The following is a 19,445-nucleotide window of genomic DNA, read 5'->3' as shown; positions in this document are numbered from 1 at the left end:
CAGTTTAAATCAGCCAACACATCATCACTAAATGTGCAGTTACACAAAGACAACAGACCATCAATTAAACCTGCTACATCATTTACTAACTGTTCAATATTGAAAATAAAGTCAAAGAAGTTCAATTAGATCACAAAAAAAAACTCTTCATGAAAACATAACCCTTGGCTTGACTCACCAATTACAGTTTATATTAGCTCATCAGCCACTTCAATAGGTACACGTTGCTAGTTCCAGGTTGGACTCCCTGCTGCTGGAAACCTTGTTTGAATATTTTGGTCCATATTGATGTGGCAGCTGCGCATCCATGATGAGAATCTGACGTTCTACGGCATCCCAAAGGTGCTCATTTGACTGTGATCTGATGACTGTGGAGACCCTCTGAGTACAGTGAACTCATCGTCATGTTCAAGAAGCCAATTAGAGAGTTGTGAGATGGTGCGTTATCCTCTGGAAGAAGAAAGTCAGAAAATGGGTACGCTGTGGTCATAAAGAAATAGACATGGTCAGCATCAATAATCAGGTAGATTGTGGAGTTCAAATTATGCTCAGGTAGTATTAAGGGACCAAACTATGCCAAGAAAATATTCCCCACACCATTACATCACCACTGCCAGCCTGAAACTTTGATACAAGGCAGGATGAATCCATATTTTCATGTCGTTTACGTCAAAGTCTGACCCTACCATCTGAATGCTCCAGCAGAATCAGCACTCATCAGACCAGGCAGTGTTTTTCCAGTCTTATGATCCAGTTTTTGTGACCCTGTGTGAAGTGCAGCCTTAGTTTCCTGTTTTTAGCTGACAGAGGTGGCTACAGGTGTGGTCTTCTGCTGCTACAGCTCATCTGCTTCGAGGTTCATTTAGAGATGCTCTTCTGCATACCCTGGTTACAGTGAGTGGTATTTAAGTTTCTGTTGCCTTCCTATCAGCTCAAACCACTCTGGCCATTCTTCTCATTTCCTTTAGAGAACTACTGCACAATGGATACTTTCTCTTTTTCACACCATTATCTGTAAAACTGTAGAGATGAATTTCTGAACAATTCAAATCAGCCCGTCTTTCACCAGCACCATGTCACATTCAAAGTCCCCTTTAATCCCTATTCTGATGCTCAGTTTAACCTTCAGCAGGTTGTCTTGAACATGTCTGCACAAAATGCTTTGAGTTGCTGCTAATGAATTGGCTGGCTAGATATTTGCCCTAACAAGCAGTTGAACAGTTGTGCTTAATGATGTGACTGATTGTATTATGTGTTATTTATGCATTATTTACACAAGGAAAATTATTTGTAGATTTCTATATGAAACCTGTGCAGTCTTTTACTTTTACAATTTCTATTATGTTAAATAAGTTAATAGTATCACATCATTGTACACTGAACACCAGTTTCTTCTCAAATCTAATATTTTTACAAGCAATATGCAATGCAGTTTAAAATATAAACTGATGACGAGGTAAAAGTTTCTTACAGCAAAAATGGCTAAGTCCATCAGTCTGAGTAAAGAATGTATTTAGATCAGCGGAACCAAAAGAAGCTCCCCTGCTGAGTGAGCAGCCTCGCAGTCAAACATTGTCCAAAAATTTTATTTAATGTGCCACTCCAACTAAGCCCCTGCCTTGACTGCCATATATAATAAGAGCAGCATCTGAGACAGTTATTTCATCATTACATTCCTGCATGTCCATGTAATTATTTCCACTATGCAAAACAAGGCTACGTTGTGCTTTTGTGCATCTGTTTGCTCTGACGGACCAAATAATACATTATCTTAAAAGCCCCAAATCTTACAGTCATTATCTATTGTGCAGCTTCACGTTGAGCATTTTCCGGGTGTTTCAGGGTAATTTCTCCACCAAGAGTTTTTTTTGCGTGTTTATCCTCATAAATATTGATGTGGCTGTGCTTGACCTTAAGAATAACAGTTATTAAAGCGAAAGCAATTTTAAGTTGCTTATAATTTAACGGTTCCTGGTCTGAGACAATTACCCAGCTGAACAGCCCTGCGGTAAGCAAAATGTCAGGGCAGGTTAGGTCGGATAACCTTTGACACACACAGCACAGTATTTGGCTCACAGCAATGTCAGCGTCCATGTTTCCCAAAAGGAGATGTCTCCCTGTGTGTATCTGAGTGCCTGTGCTCAAGGCAACAAAACCACATCACGCTCTTTCAAAAAAAAAAAAAATCTCTTTGTTGGTTTGAATAGTCTTTCTTTTTTTATTATTATTATTTCTGAAGGGCAATTATAAAGGATTAAAGGTCAGGGTGAAGTTACAATTGCAGTTCTGGCTGTAGATTTGTTTTGCACGTCAGCAGTCTGGATGCTCATCCTCAACACTGCCTAAAAACCAGAGTTTCCATTATACTGGTGGCACTGTGCTCTGCCTGTGTGTGTTACAGTATAGATGCCCATCCTTTATACCCAACTCCACCTCCCTGAGCTCTTGTACACGACCTCCCCAGCAGCATTTTTACACTGACAGCAGTGCTCACCCTGCAGGGCAGCGTAACCACGGGGCAGCTGCCGGCAAAGATAAGAAGTGGGTTTATTTTCCCCCTAAACACTTTTCTAATAAAAGGCAGCTAAAGAACCAAAGAGGAGCCAGGAAAGAATGTCAGGCTGACGCTCACGGAGCTCATTGTTACCCAGCTGATGAGCGGGTCTTAATAGGCAGCTGCAGAAACCAACACCAAATAGAAGCCAGATAATAGCTGAGACTCTTTTGTGGCTGTATCCTTTGCTGCTCTTTTTGTTTTGTTTTTTTAAAAGTCAGTGGTAACAGGTGGCAAAGTTTGATCTGTACATTTGGAATAGGCTCTGCTGTAATTGTTCAGGTTGGTGGTTGAGTCCCCAGGTGGCTTACTCCATGCATGTCGGTGTTTTCAAGCAAGACACCGAAATAAATCTGCTTCTAATGTGCAGGTCTGCACCTTACATTGCAGCTCCGCCTCCATCGGTGTGTGAATTTAGGTGTGAGTGGGTGTGAGGCTTTGTAAAGCACTTTGCACTGTTCTTGATATAAAGGCGCTACGGAGCTGCAGTCTTTTTACCTTTAACGGGAGTTAGATCACGACTGCACAGATACTTTTTTCTGTCTTTGCGTTTAATTCAAACATCTTTATTAATCGTTGACATCAAAGTGACTGATTTTCCCACGTCACTCTTTGTCAAACCAGTGACCCTTTCCCCCTGCAAGCCCACTCCTTCTTGTGCTCTCACCCATCTGCCCCAATAAGTAATTACATGCTACTGAGTGGTAATTAGCTTCTGAGGAAGTGGCCAGGCCTCTTGGGTTTCATCAGTCTTTTATGCACAGAAGAACTCTTATATGGACACGAGGCCGGCTGCTTGATGTTAGCAGTAGCATGTAGTGTCATCATGTCAGATTACAGTTGTAGCGAGTCAGCACAGATGTGTAATTAAGGAAGCCGGAGCAGCTGAGCGGCTACTGGAAGCAATATCCCTCAGAGGATTACAGACTAAGAATTGAGGCATTGTCACAGCCACACAAACGCATGCACAGACAAAACTGTTTACAGTGCGGTTCATGTGGTTGCTGTATAGCTTAACTTATTAATGAAGAAATAAACATGCGACTGTAGAACTGAAATAAATAAGTTGAAAGGTCTTTATTCAGGAAATAAAATGGTTATCGTTGACCAAAAGCCAGTAGGATTTTGGATTAATTTGCATAAAATAATCTCTGTGGGAAATAAAAGTTTATGAGACTTGCACATGTTATTCAGCAAGTTAGTCTTTTTCACCTGCAGTAACAAAATAATTTCCCAAATTTAGGATAAATAAAGCATATATTTTCTTAATGAAGGTGACAGCACCTCATTTAAAAATCATTTAAAACATCTTTGACAGCTGTAAATATTTAAAACCTTTTACCACATGACTACTCTGCAGTGGGTTATTTATGATTATTTGACATTTTAAATGACAAGAACGTCATATTTTTATTTTGTTTGGTTTGGTTTTTTTGCATTTGTGAAATAGCTATTTTTTAAATTACAAACAAAACTGGACAATAATGAAGTGGAGGAAAAACTATCCAATAGCATGTATAGTATACAACTACTTAGTAAAGCAGCTTTGAAGGTCTGCACCTCTCAGAGCCTACTTTGATAATAAAATAAAATAATTAGCAGCCTATTAGCTTTATACAGTAAAAGTAAACAAAAAATAGGAAAGTTTCAATTTGATTTTGACAAAAGTCCAGCAGCAGATCAAACATACCAGGAAGCCAGCAGCGTTGGTGGTGAAAGCAAACAAATCTGTCCACACGCTGTTAAATTCTCCATTTTCTTCGGTGTTTTTAATTTTTAAAAATTTTGAAATCCATAACTAGATACTGTACTTTTTTTGTTCTATATCACTGCATACCACCTTAACTGAGGTTCACAGGGAGTCAGTAGAGATGGGCAAAAGCCACAGGTTCAACACCCCTTATCTCACACCACCAGCAACAACAATTGCTTGACTTAATCATCAATTAGTGAATGAATACAAAAACCTACATGATGACTGAAAGAGTGGAACTTGAAATAAAATGCTAACTCATTTAAAAGTTTTAGTGCACTTTAAGAAAACCTTTCCATTTGCCCATCCATGAAACTTTGCATACCTCCAAACACAGCATAAAAGTTTTTCCCTTCATGGCCCGTTGGTTCTAATGTTTCCTTATAAAGTGATTAATGACTACCCCTGCCCTTGACCTATTTAGAGGACCGATTTAGGGATGCTGAGTAGAGATGTACCTATTCTTAGGTAAACATTACATAAACCAGAGATGAATGCGGTTGCTCTCTGACACTTGCTGGCTCACTGAGTTAGAGTGTTAGGAATTTATAGAACATGAAAAACAGGCCATGTTTCTTTTTTTTTCCAGCTGGATAGGCAATCACATCTTGTTCCGCCATTGTTTCTCAGGTGAAGGGTTTTTTTAAGATGTGAAACCGGGTGTGTGTGTGTGGGGGGGGGGGGGGGGGGGGGGACGACTGAGTTTTTTAGGATGCTTTCTATTCAGAGTTGTGACTTTACCTGCAGAAAAAAAACCTGAATATACAGTATCATAAAAAAATAACAGGTGTGAATCTTTGTTCACAAAGATCTGCAGCAGAATATGGAACAGAAATAGTACAATTTCTCCTTGCTGAGCACCATCAAGCCATAGCATAGACTGGCATAAAACTTCCTCTGCCTGCTGATGGATCAGACTAATGCCTGTCTCCTTCTATAATTCCACAGTGACAGTTTAGTTGCTGCTCGCTGCACACCCAAGAAAGGTTGTCACCGCTCAGAAAAGACATCCCCTGTGGACTGCTTTCTCTTCAGCCCGGCCAATTAAAGTGCTAGATTATGGAAAGTGCAGCAGCAGCTGTTTAATACTCCTTCTTAGACTTTCTCTCTGTGGAATCGTGAGCATACAGAGCAGTCTATCGGTCTGTCTGTCTGTCTGTGTGCTGCCTCTTACTCTCTGGGCACAAATTCTGCAGTCTGATGTTTTCAATTTGACAGCAGAGACAAGTCAGTTACTTTGCTGAGGCCTCAATGGTAACTTGTTCAAAGAAATAATGAGCAAATATGCATAAATACTTCCTGGATTATTACAGCAAATTCAGTATAAAGATGAATGACCTTTTCAGTAAAGCAGATTTCAAACCACAAATATTTTTACATACCCTTAAAGTCAAAGTAGTGTGTTTTCTAACATCTGAAGCATCTATTCTATGAGATCCACGCTGTATCTACTGCTTATGAACAACATAATGCAATCTAAAGTAGTAAAGCCATACTTTTTGTGCTGACAGGTTCAGCTACAGTATCTGTTAATGTTTCTAGCTTCAGGCTGTTTATTTTGTCTGCAGAAGTCATTTTCTACCAGACTATGTTTCACTCACCACATTCTGCCTGGAAGCCTGTAGGTGAGGAGTCACAAATCTAGTGTAAGCTGGTGGTTGTTTGACACTCGCTGAGCATTTGTAAGGATACAAAAACTGGAGACTGATGATTGTTTTCTCTTCTTTGTTGCAAAGTTGTGAAAAGAGACTGAAATATGGGTTTGACTGTGTGTCCTAAAGAGGAAATGAATCAGGAAAACAAAGTGGTAATATCAGCTCAGTGACTGAAAATACCCAGCATTATCCAGATTAAATAAACATTATATAATATGGTTACTTTTTTATCATCGCAACAATGTGTATGCTTCTATGTATTGCATTTAGAAAATGTGGGATGTAATGCAACACACTAAAAAAAAACCCAAGTCATTCTGGTATACACATAACCAAAATGTTTGCCATACAAAGGAACCTCACTGCAGCAAGGTCACATGCTTGTAGCAAGCGAGGGAACATGTGACATCAAACTCTATCCTGTCATCAAGATTAACATATGTAGATATGCAGAAGAAATGTAGAGCCTTTGAATACTACAGCCTTGAGTTACTGGGATAAGATCTCAGACCGACGAACGTGCTTTGTGGCTTTATGTCCTGCAGAAATAACTAAACAAGAGCTGTCCGTGGTGCTGAAATGGAACCAAAGCAAAGCTGTTTTGTTGCAGAATTAAACAAGTGCAGAGGCAATAACCACATCATACGATCCACATGTAAACTAAAGCAAATATTCCACCACGTCAATGTCACATTTGCATGCTTAGATGTTCTGCAGCTTTCACTGAAGTACACTGTATTTTCTAATCTGCAGCTCCATAAATGTGGCATCACATCAGTCAAACATAGAACAAACAGGTAAATGAACCTGTTCAGTCAAATTAAACTGAGTCACTCACTCTGGCACCTTATGAGATGAAATTGAAAAGGTGAAATTGAGTGTGGCTTTATACTGGTCATTCTTAAAGCATTTGCTTTCTTTCTCCAGTCATACTTCATATTTATGTTTATATTCCACTGGCACATTTCCATTTTCCTCCATCTCTCTATTATCCACTCGATTTTTAAATTGAAGAGTCAAGACTCTTCTCGGTTCATATCCTCAAATTAGCAGTAAGCCTAAAGCCCAGTGGGAAAATCGGTCACTAATCTTTGTGGCGCTCATAAACCCCAGTCGACTGTTTTATGTCATACTGTCTGCAGTGCATGATGCCAATTTCTTTCAGTATCATTCAACATTCCTAATAACCACCATCAAAGATCCAAAATGACCTGATGAAGGCTTGGGGAAATTAATTTCGGCTGAAAATGAATCCACACTAAACTCTGATTCATGTTTTCTTTGAAAAGCTTTGACGTAAATTCAAAGAACTAACTGGACTTTGATTCCCTGTGTGAAGAAGAGATAATGTATTAAACACCAGGCTAAACATGATGCATGAAGCTCAGCCTTGCTTGTTACTGACATTCATATCAAAAACCTCTCTGTTTCACAAACGCATGTAAAAAAAATCTACCTCTGCTTCTATACTTCTAACACATCTTTACCTTCTCATGTTCCACATCACAGACAGTAATTTCCTGCTGGGTAATGCCCAGGGTCACCGTGGGTACCCCATTGTGTACTGCTCAGATGGCTTCTGCGAATTGACGGGCTTTACAAGAACTGAGGTGATGCAGAAGAACTGCAGCTGCCGCTTCCTGTACGGGGCCGACACCAGCGAGCAAGTGGCCCAACAGATGGAGAAGGCTCTGGAGAGCCGAGAAGAGTACCAGGCTGAGGTCCACTTTTACAAGAAGAACGGTGGGTGCATACTGCAGAAGCTGTAGAAATAAAGTAGATCCCAGCTGCTCCAATATTATTAACTACATTATTTTGTTTTGATCAACCAGCAGCCTGATCAAAATGAAAAAAAACATTTTTTTCAACATTTTGAAGAGTGCATTTATTTTTAGATGAGAGCTCAATGTTCTGGTTGAATTATGAATGCAGAATTTAAAAGAGCGGTTAAGCAGTGCCCTACGTGCTTTTTAGAGAGTTGGTGTTCCTCAATTTTCATTATAATTAATACAAAACAATAAGATTAAGGCAGAGTAAGAGGTTCTGAGAGGAGTTGTGTACCCTATTTCCACAGCTAATGCAGGATAAGGTACTGTACGTAGTGTCTTGAATTACCTCCTTCCTTCTAACTTCTGGCTAATCCTTCTGACTCAGAATATGATGTCATGCATTAGGAGAGAACATACAACACTGTTTAAGCCTCATTGATTGGCACGCAGGATTATACTCATTCGACAGAGGCTCAAACCTGCTTCCTCAGGGTGTGTGAACTGCTTATTATACAATTGGATTGTCAAATCTGGACTTTAACAAAAACACGACTGCTTTTAATCTTTTTATTTCTTATTTTTTTAGAGTAAAGCAAGTAAAAGTAAGGAACTGCTGCTAAAACTGATTTTTAATTCACCACAGTTAATAAAAAGTAGACACCAAAAAAGCAGAAGGCTAGAACAAAGACTGTGAAAGTTAAAAAGGAAAATGCAGTTTGAAAGCTAGAATCTCACTTGGCAAATGTTCACGACTGGTAGAGTATATAAAGAAGTCTGTCACCGAAGGAATTCACTACACGTAAACTCCTCTAGTGTGTACAATTTTCAAGCACAAACACTCACAAATGGCTTGCTGCCTGTTGTATTTACACTGACAGGCTTGCACTAAAACACCACCATCTACAATGTTTTCTTCCCCCTTCTTTCCTCCCTGTCTGTGTTTGACACATGAACAAGCACACTATAGAGACACTAAAGAAGATGTGAAACATCTGTTTGGTGGCAGAGCACAATTTCTACAGAGTCTGCTAATGAGCATACTGGTTTCTGGTGGGGTCTTGGATCTGTGCTGTTCCTTCCCTCTCTTACTTGTTATATCCAACCCTCTAACTTTCTCTTTCACTTTGTGTTCTATCCTGCAGATCACTGTCCACAGCTAATTTGGGGCATATTTATAGAAAGGCTATGCCATATGCCAAGGATATGACAAGTAGCCACAGTTCAGCGATGGTGACATGATGTGAAATTGCACAACCTTGGCTTGAGAAACTGATGCTATTAAGGAGATACATTAACAGAGGCGATGGGGTGCACAAGACCCCACGTGAATTTGATTGCCAATCAGGACCTCTAGACCACAAAGGTTTGGCGTAATTAAATTCAAATCAACCAGAGAATCACCACAAAACAACCAAAAGGATACAAAGGGATCACAAATATAGAAAAAAACACAGTGTGATGAACCATAAAGAGATTTTAAAGAAAGACAGGAAGAATGCACACTTTCCAAAATAAATAAATAAATACCAAGGACACAGTGACTAAATAAGGCCCCAAATACACAGAAAACAATCAGTTGTGAGCCTCACTGAGACTGAAAACAAGTACAAAGAGAAAGTCCACAGAGAGTCTAACCACACAAATGCCACAAAGTAAAGACAACCAGCAAAAACAACTCAACTAATCTCAGGGAATACAACATATAAAGAGTATGCCAACATCTTTCAGTTTACCAATGGGACTCAAACTGATATCTGGTCTGGATTAAAGTCATCAAAAGGTGGAAGGAGTCTGGGTCAGCTACACAATAGGCTGTACGACATTAAATCAATAAAGAGAACGAAAACTAAACAAGCAAAGCTTCAATAAACAGGACAACTATCCCCCCAAATGAAATAAATAAAAGGGAAGCAGGGACCCGAGGATGCTGGAGAGTAAAGGAAGGAGAGAGGGTGGAGCAGAACAAAGAAGGAAGCAGGAAAGAGGAATTAAAGACAAACAGCCAAACAAACTCTCCAACTAAATGTTGTACCTCTTCCATCTCTTTTCTCCAGTGGGCACATTGTTTCATAAAGGTTATTTGGAGGTACAAACAGGTTTTTTCTTTAATTAATATGCCATCATATTATTCAAATCCCTTTTTATGCTACACCAGCTTTTCTTTAAAGCTCTACACGGCACAGGATGAGCATTTGTCTCCATTCTCCAAATGAGGTGAAAGGAAAACTATTACTAAATGATCATTTCTGCTTCTGTTGCAGGTGTGGCCTTCTGGTGTCTGTTGGACATTGTGCCCATAAAAAACGAGAAGGGCGAAATGGTTCTCTTTCTCTTCTCATTCAAAGACATCACTGACACCTACGAAAAGGGCCGCCTCAACAGCAAGAAGGAATGTAAGTTGAAAGGTTTGTTTTTAGGGGGGGGAAAAACTGCTTTTATTTGCTTACTAAGAGCATGATTTACGAGCGGGTCATGCTCGAGCCCCTAGCTTTCATTTTCTCTGTGTGTTCTTGTTCATCACTGTCACATCCTACACAGCAGTTTTGTTTGGGCTGGCAGTTGTTCATTGAACTCAGACAGTTGTTTCTAATTGGGAGTTTGATTCAAGCCGCAATGTGTCTTCAAGTGGAACCTGAACACAGTCTGCCACAAATACCAATGCCAGGGGAAATACGCCCTTGTTTTGGCAACATGAATTTGGATAAGAGTCTTAGGATAGTGGAGCTTGTGTTTTTGTGTCTTAGTTGTGTAACTACACCAGAGAAAAACTTCAGATATTGAGTTGGATGGCACTGGGTTTTTTTTCTCATATATCGCCATCTCACAACAAAGTTTACAGCCTTGCGACTTAACTGAATCTGTGTGACAGTTTCAGAGGACAAGATGCACAGGGGGAAGAGTACTTCTCACTTCAGTGAGGCCAGGAAGCATGGACACACCATGCTGTACCAGCTGACCAGCCAATTCTCCAGTGGAGGCAAAGGAGAGGTCAACCTGGGTGGAGTGAGTATACCTCTATCACTCATATTTGACTGGATGTGATGGTTTTTTTTCTATTTTTCCCTGCATGTCATCTAAAAAGATAAGCAGAAGTTGCTTAGACATGCAGCACCTTCACACCTGAGCTTAAATTATTAATTCTGACATCTAAAACATGAGATTTTAAGAGGACATTATCAGGGAAGTCTTGGTCCAGATTCCAAGAGTGTGGCCTAGCTCTGTTAAAAATTAAACTTATGACTTTGCTATTTTTGGTGCTGTTTTAATCCTACTTTTTTGTATGCAAGCTGTTGTTTGGTGGATTTAAATGGACAAAGAGCAAGGTCAGTGCAACAACTGTGGTTGATTGCAAGATGGCTCTCACTGCTGGTGAGGGGCTATTGGTCATAGATTAAGCTGAATGCATCGTTCTAATAATTTTTTTAAAAACATGCCGACACCTCCCAAACCTTTGGGTTATAGGTTATTATGGCAAAGGTCTGTTCTCATAAATAACCTCTACTCTCAGCTTCAAATAAGGCTGCTCTGTGTAACACTAAAGTATCATACAGAGTCCTGGGAAAGTTATTTTCACATTTATTTAACTACCTAAAGTTGGGTAGCTGACCCTCTAATTCATTTATTAGCAGGTTCTAGCAATGCACAGTCAATTGTATTCTCACCTGTAGTCTTTTTAGTCGCTCACCTGAAAGTTTGTTGTGCGCCCCATCCTCTTCATATCACCAGCAGTTACTTCCACTCATTTTTGCTTCACGTCACCAGATATAATTCACTTTCAAAGGTTTCATGTTGCCACAAATCACTTTCAGTGTCATGATTTTTTTCCCCTTCCTTTTATTTCTCATAATATCAAGTGGACAAAATTATACAATTCTATGTGAATTTATGTTTTGTTTTTTTGTTTTGTTTTTTTAACTTTGGTTTCTTTATTCGAAGTAATCTGTCAGTTGAAAGCAGCATCAGGAAAGGCACTCTATACCTTCTCTGTTCTCCAAAGCATTAAATAAATGAAAAATAGCTACATAACAATTACATAAAGGTTAAGTAATCAACAGAGAATAAGCTTCATACATATATACAATACTGGAAATAAATAATTAGTTAAAAATAGTCAAAAAATGTCTGCAGGTGGAAAATCTTTAACAGTTTAGTGGTTAGACAGCAAGCTAGCTATTATGTCTAAGATGCTAATAAGCTTAGCAAAAGCCACAACTTTTAATTTTCCTGGTTCCAGTTTGTGTCATACTTTTCACACTTACAGTCCATCTACAGTAGCTGCCAGTAGTTTGTAGATTAGTCCATCACTTCCAGGAAAATACAGTTAGCAATATTATCTGCCAACATTAGCCATTAGAAATATGGCGATCACTGACTGGTCACTAGAGCTGTGTGACTAAGGCCTTATTCACTTGATTCTTTCATTGTCACCATGATTGTGACGTACAAAATGTCACTTGACTGAAAAACCTTAATGTGGGTGAGTGCTCACCAAGCTGACCAGCTAAGCTAGGTTAGAAAGCTGCATTCACAAACTATACAGGTGCACTGCACATAGCCACAAATGAAGGCTACGTATTGCACAAATTTGTTGGACAACAAGCCATAATATTATCAGGTAATCCATTAAAAATGCTTCAGTATGCTCCAACAGGATCCAGAGTAAGGCCCAGCAGATCGCTGTGGGCTTCAGCTGCCTGTTCACAACACCTGTCAATCAATGTGGCACAGCCTAATTCAGCTGGATAAAAAAATCCCCCCAGTCAGAGTTTGGTTGGCCAGATCCCAGTAAACTAAATGTGGGCCAAACACTGTCTTTCTGTATGACAAAACAGGCCATGTCAACAACAGTGAGAGGCTGAATTCAAATTTTTATATGTAACTTAAAGATAAAAATACAACAAATAATTAATGTTCTCTGATTTTCTTTTAGCATGTACATCCCAAATATATTACTTGTCCAATTCTCAGTCTAAACAAATAAGGATTAAAGGATGCTTAAGTTTGCTTCGTTAGCTTAATTTTTGGTGATTTCACAGTGCCTACATCCATTTTTAATTTAAAGTCTATGGAGGCTGCTATACACCAGCATGCATTCACTTAAATTGCAACTAGGCCATTAATGTAATCTATAAATTTAAATAGAATGTAAATGGATTAGAAGAGCAACCTGGCTGATATGTTAATGTAACTAAATAAATTCCCTGTTTTCTGTTTTAGGATAATTTTGGATCATTTGGATATCATATGTTTTGCCAGCCCTTTGTAGATAGGAATACCACTATTTTGTCTATTTTTTTTTTCCGTGTATGTGTGTGTTTCAAGGGCCTTTAGAGACCTTTAGCTGTGGTTATTATTTCTACATAAAAAAGGCTTTTATAGGCTTGAATAAAAAGTCATGCCTCGCTCCATGCTGTGATATTCATGAGAACAAGCTTCTGTTTTGCCCTCAGATCCAAACGGGAGCAGTTTTTCTGACAGAGCACCATTTTGAGATAATCCCACTCATTCCCCACAGAGGTTCGGTTACTGACCGAGTCTGCACTCAAACCTGTCCTTCAAATAGGTGTTTGATCACAAGGGACTAAAAGCAATTCAAAACTTTTCAGGGATAAAGGTTTTGTTTTTTTTCGAGTGAACCTGTGAGACATCTGCGTCTGGTTCAGGCAGAAAACATTCAAAATACATTTTTTGAATAAAAAGTGGTGCGTGTTTTTAGAGGATCATTTAGCTGTTAAGTGCCTGAAACCAAAGCACTTGTTAATTTTAGTCCAGAAATTGAGTGGCCCAGTAAAACTTTACAGCTGAATATCATTATTTTTAAAGTGTTTCTGCCATTTTTACACTATGTCGCTCACCTGACACTGAATTTTAAGCTCCCACAGCAGTGACACACGGCCAACCTTTAAAAGAAACGAGAATCTCACACAGGATTGCCCTTTTTTAATTTCACCGCACATAATTTTGCAGGTATATACTGCTCAAATATAAGAAGTTACAGTAAAAGTCAGAATAACTGACTACTGAAAGCTCATTTATATTAGAAAATAAAATAAACTGTTACTAAGAACCCAAGAGACAAGACATTTACTTCACATTGCAGGTAGTAGTGTCGACTTTTAAATAATTATGACCAATCAGAGCGTGGATAAGACAATGCCAGCACTTTGAAAGGGTCACATTGGTATTTAATTGAGAAATCAAGCATGTTTACACTCAGTTGAAACAGCACCAAAACTGCGGGCTTTAAGAAAAATAGGAAAAAACGAAGTGATAATACTCTGCTGCATGCAGCTGACCCGCATCTTGTTAATACTTCCAAAATCAAAATCTCGACTGCTGCTTTCAAACCTGACCTGCGGGTGCCTTCATTGGAATCGGTGTGCTACACCTCCCTCCATCTGCCAAGCCTCCTGCTGCACTCCTTTTCCACCTACTTACAGATGCCAGTGCTGATACCATACGCGCACCGATCACACACACATTTGAAAGTGCACACACATTTCACAAAAACATCCAAACAAAGGAAGAGAGCAACATATGACCATAAAATCAACATTCAGATTCTATGCCAGCTCTCGAGGATGTATTTTTAAGTCATTTCTCAGGGATATTAATACAAATTCAACACATTTCTGTCTCTCATGTCCTCCCCTTCTCACACATGCACACACTTTTTACAAACCTCCGTTATTCCCCTACTCCACCTCTACTACCAGAATAATCGTTTTAAAGTGTTGAGCAAATTCCCAGAGAGATTAGATTATTCTTTTCCTATGAACACCGAGCCAAGGGCAACTTCGCTAGGGACAAAATAGTTGCAGAGAAACAATCGATAGCTCACGATCTGATATGTAACTCCTATTGCAGCGAAGGGAAGACAGGTGTGTATGAAAAGTAGCACATCAGCAGACCAGTGAATGCAACACGTTTAAAATCCACAGCAAAGCCAAAGACGGAGGCTGAATTTTAGTTTATTTTTTTTAAACTTTTGAGTTAAAATGTGACTTCAGTGCACAATAAAAGCCCACACAAGCCAGTGCTCTTGCCTAATTTATTCGTGACCTCAGGGACTGATAGTTGCATAAAAAGGCAATTTCTAGCAGCATCATATCTTTCTGAGCCAACATGTGATGATGCAGTCTTATAAACGCGGAGGCAACGAGCATGTGTTGATGCAAAGCAGAAACATCTGCTGTTTAGAATAAAAGCGACATTTTATTTGTTTTGTGTTTCTTTGACAGCTCATTGGATGGTGTCTGCGCGAGTCTTTCAGTCACTTTTATCTTTCAGACATCACCAGTGTCAAAAACAAAGCAAAAAAGCAGTTTGTAAAGGGATTATTTTCAAAGCAGTAATAATAAAATGCAACAGACCAGATGAAATGTGTCTGCTTGTTTATTTGCATGAGCAGACTTTTTTCATCTCAGCATTGAGTGCATGTTCGGTTAATTTTATTTGGGTTTTGCACAGTTTGGCACATATTGTATTTGTATGTAAGTTTTATTAATTGACTGGCTTCACAAACAGACTTTATAACTACAATTTTGTAGGCACTGGGGTTCATTTTAGAGACCTGTTAATGCACCCGCCTGTACATTTACATAACACTGCTGCACATTAACTATCATTTTAATAAGTGAATGTGCTTCTCTGAATGACAAAATAAACAAATAATACATTAAGAAGTGATTGGATGGAATATTCTAGATGCTGCTTTCTGTTTTGTTCATGCAGTTATTTTAGTGTTTGGCAATGCTTAATTTTAAAATCCAAGTGCTGTCAAATTTTTTGTTTGTTTCTTTTTTCTTTTTGTACTTTCGTACTTATTTTTTTTTACGTACATTTGCCTGATGGTAAATGTTAGAAAAATAAATTTAAAAATGGGAGAAAAATATATGAAAAAAACAATACAGAAGATTATTTAATACACTGTACTGTATTTTCTTACAGTCCTGTTTCCTAAATAGCTAAATGTTCTATCTATCTATCTATCTATCTTAAATATATATTTTATATATATGTTTTGGAGGCAGTGTTTTTGGCCTCAGCTACATTTGAATATGTGCTAAAAGGAAAAAATGGAAAAGGTGGGAAACAAAATCCAAAACATAACCACTGATGAGTACAGCGAACTCTACATTTGTGCAGATGTTATGTGAAAATTCAGGCACCATAGCAAAAGTACTTAAGGGCAGTGAATTCACTATAAAAGAAAAAAGTTAAAAAAAAAATGAAGACACTGAAACCAGTTTTGCTTGACTTGAAAAAGTCAACATAACATAGCCGTGTGAACTACATCGGTTCATTTATATTGAATAAGTGGATCAAATGCACGTCTTACCCCAAACCATCACCCATCCTACTCCCCCTTCTTTTTTAGCTTTAACCACCGTTCTCTGCATTTCTTCTTCCTCTCCATCTGTCACTCTAACCCATGCTCTAACCTCATCTCGTTTTGGCTTCATCCTGCTGTCTTTCTGCATATACTCCCATTTTCTTCTACTTAAATTGTCTCGCCCTTCTTTGCTAGTGCAGCTTACATACTGAACTTTGCTTTTAAAACTTTTTTTTATGTAATGCTTACATTTTGAGTATGTACACTTAACTCAAACACTTCCATTTTCTGTGAGGTTTGCAGCAGTTTGAAGGGCAATATTCCAGAATGATACAACAGCTGAAATAACAGAAAAATGTGATTTATAATACTAATGAAGTCTAATAATAATAAGATATATTTTTTTGATATTGGCTCCTTTTTCACTAATTTTCAGCCCAGCTCTTGTACTGGACCATTTTCAGAGTAATGTTAACATTTACCTTTAGCTCATTCAAGCATCAAAAAGGCACCGAAACCAAGGGATACACCAGTGTTGTGAGTACAGCTAACAAACAACTTAGCAAACAAACAATTTTAAATTGAATTCTTAGGCACTTTATTAGAAAACACATTTAAAAATTTTCATTTTAATTTGTTTAGTCAAATCTATGAAAAGGACCAAATGTAGCACAGGCATAAAACAGTTTTTCTGCTCTATCAAGATTAGCTATTAGCCAAAAGAGTTGGCGTTTTTCAGAATACATGAGGAAACCGGACAAGTGCCAGGACTTCAGTTGATCCATCTACTATTCACTAAGGCTTAATCAAAAAAGCCATTCTTAAGGAAGAGAAATGAGGAGAAAAGACTGAGGTGTGCTAAATTACACTAGAAGTAAACAACAGCTCTTATAGAGTAATGGATCCAAATGTGAAATTCTGGGTTCAAAGGACTTCAGAAAAGTAAAGGAACCATCTTTAATACACAGTGGAGACTCTGTCATGTTTTGGGTCTGCATTTCAGCCAGTGGTGTTAGGGATCTGATGATATGATGAATGCAAAAAACCCACATCCCAAACACACTGCCAATGCAGTAAAAGCATAGCTGGATTGAAAAACACACACAGTGGAACACAATCAGTCATGGACTGGCCTCCCCAGAGTTCAGACCTCAATAGCAGTGTGAGATCATCTTGACAGAGAACAGAACAAAAGGTCGCCAGCATCCACAGAAGAGCTTTGAATGTCCTTCAAGAAGCCTGGAGAACTAATCCTGAAGACTACTTAAAGAAATTACAAGAAAGCTTGACTAAGAGAGTTGAGTATGTGTAGAAGAATAACTAATAATAATTCCATGTGTGTTTGCACATTTCACCAAACAAAGTTTAAAGAAATGAGGAGTGGGTCAAGACTTTTGCACAGTCCTGTATTTCTGCGTATGGTACTGTTGATCCTTAAGGCATGTTGATACTTTTCATATTTTGAATGCAGGACTTACTTATTGTGATATTGATGTTTCTCCTTAAGTAAAGAATCAATATCCTTCCTCCACTGCTTTACTCTGACTATTAATACATTTTCTTTTTTTTCCTCCTTCACTGTCTGTATCTTAGTAGCTGTTAGCTAACAATGGTGTGCTCTGCCTCCACATCAAGCCAGCCATATCTATTTTGACTAGATCTCTATTTGTAGCTCATCGACCTGTCAGGCAAGGATCCGTAGCTTTGCTCAAACACATGTAGACACACTCCAGATCTTTAAATGGGACCACAGCCAGAAAGCCGAAGCAGAGGTGGCAACTTGCTGCTTAAAGAATTGTGATTTTGAAACAGAAAGTTTACAAATCTGTTATATTTGTAGTGTGTAATAAAACTGAAGCACACTGACAAGCAAATCAGACTTGATTTCAGGCAGCTCCACGTCCCAGGGGAGAGATGTTGCCACTTTTCACATAATTGGAAAAATAGTGCCGTCTGGAGCCTCCTGAAGTTGTGAAGCAAACACAAAAACTGACCTGAGCTTTCACATCTTACTTTCTCTCTTTCTTTTTTTACTTATTATTTCTTCACTCACCGTGAATGTTTATCTCCAGTCTCTTGTTGTTACACAGTTAAGTAGACGACACCTTGATTGCTGATTTTGCCAAGCTGAACATAATATTGCAAAGTCCATTACGCGCAGTTATCCAGGATTTGCACAATAAGTTCAGACTCAATCAGAATGCATAATCTAGACAGTATAATGCCCTGTTGTGACATTTGAATTATGTTTGTGGCCATTTCAACACTAAGTTTGCTATGTAGTAGTTTGTGGTTGAGGGTGAAGGGAGTTGCATATTAAGCCATGTGTATCTCCTAAGCCCAAAGACCTCTGGGAGATGTAGTTGGAACAGTAGCCCCAACGGCTACAGTTTGAGTTAATGATGTGTGAAGACCAGCTGTAGCTGTGTGACATGCACTCCCATGCGTGCCTGCAAATGCTAGGCTTTTCTTTCCTAATCACTGCGATGTGGCTCGACTCCCTGCATCGAGAACCAAAAGTCTGGTGGGCTTTGCGACCTCTGTGATGTAAGGCAAATGAAAAAAAAGAAAAAAGGAAACAGTCAGGGTTTCGCTGACATTGCTTGAACTGTCATCAGAGTGGACACAGCTGTTGATGATAGAAAAGGATTTAGACAGAGACCAGAAAACCCACTGATAGTGTGATAATAAAATCTTTTGCACAATCTTTTAATACGTGGTTTCTGAGGGAACACTTGGATCATCCTTTTTTTCCTTGGAAACACTGGAGTATGTCATCTCTCTGATGTTTCTCCTTTTTTTTTTAAGTAAACGTTGCCTGTTGTCTTCCAATTACTCAAATAGAATCTGTCATTTTCCTCTGAGGTGCCCAGGCAGCATCAGGGCCCAAACACGAAATCTCCCATTAAGCCTTAATTAACCAGCTTCTTCTTTTGGGTTCACCTGTTCCCAAAGTGCTCACACTGTTTTTAGATGGGATTACTGCTCATTTATCTCGCCTTTTCTTTCCCCTCTCACCGCTGTCATAGGTAACAGCTTCTCCTCATGTCTCCCAAACACGGTTAAGGCTATTATGTGGCAAGTGCATGGCCCCATTTGGAGAGTTGCAGTCTCATTATGCTTTGAATGGCTTCCCATTTCATCTGCAATACTTTTCACCACTGGATTTTCAAAATGTGAGAAAAGATAACTGCAATGCACGGTCAATCTAGTGGTATGCCGCGTTTTTCTCATAACAACATAACTACCACGACACTTGGATACCTGAGATTTGAAGCATGAATGACATTTGGAAGTGTGAAGCCGAGCCACGTGTGAAATTATAGACACTCACTGTGTTGTTACTGCCCAGACATTGTAGAGGTCTTATCACTGGGTA

General features: G+C 38.9%; 1 protein-coding gene across 1 annotated transcript in view; it reads left to right on the top strand.

Moving 5' to 3' along the window:
* Positions 1-19,445, top strand: part of LOC146626759 (voltage-gated delayed rectifier potassium channel KCNH4-like) — a 36,972-nt gene that overhangs the window by 2,649 nt on the left and 14,878 nt on the right. Inside the window, exons 2-4 of the mRNA XM_085360787.1 lie at positions 7,472-7,705; positions 9,993-10,124; positions 10,601-10,734. Of these exons, the coding sequence (XP_085216913.1) occupies positions 7,472-7,705; positions 9,993-10,124; positions 10,601-10,734 (500 nt within the window). The remainder of the gene's footprint in view (positions 1-7,471; positions 7,706-9,992; positions 10,125-10,600; positions 10,735-19,445) is intronic.

This window comes from Diplotaxodon limnothrissa, linkage group LG8 (genome assembly GCF_057381915.1).
Source record: "Diplotaxodon limnothrissa isolate DT_005_m linkage group LG8, D_limnothrissa_male_GT1.1, whole genome shotgun sequence".
NCBI lineage: Eukaryota > Metazoa > Chordata > Actinopteri > Cichliformes > Cichlidae > Diplotaxodon > Diplotaxodon limnothrissa.
The sequence above is the reverse complement of the archived record's forward strand: the minus strand, read 5'-3'. Positions and strand labels throughout refer to the sequence as shown.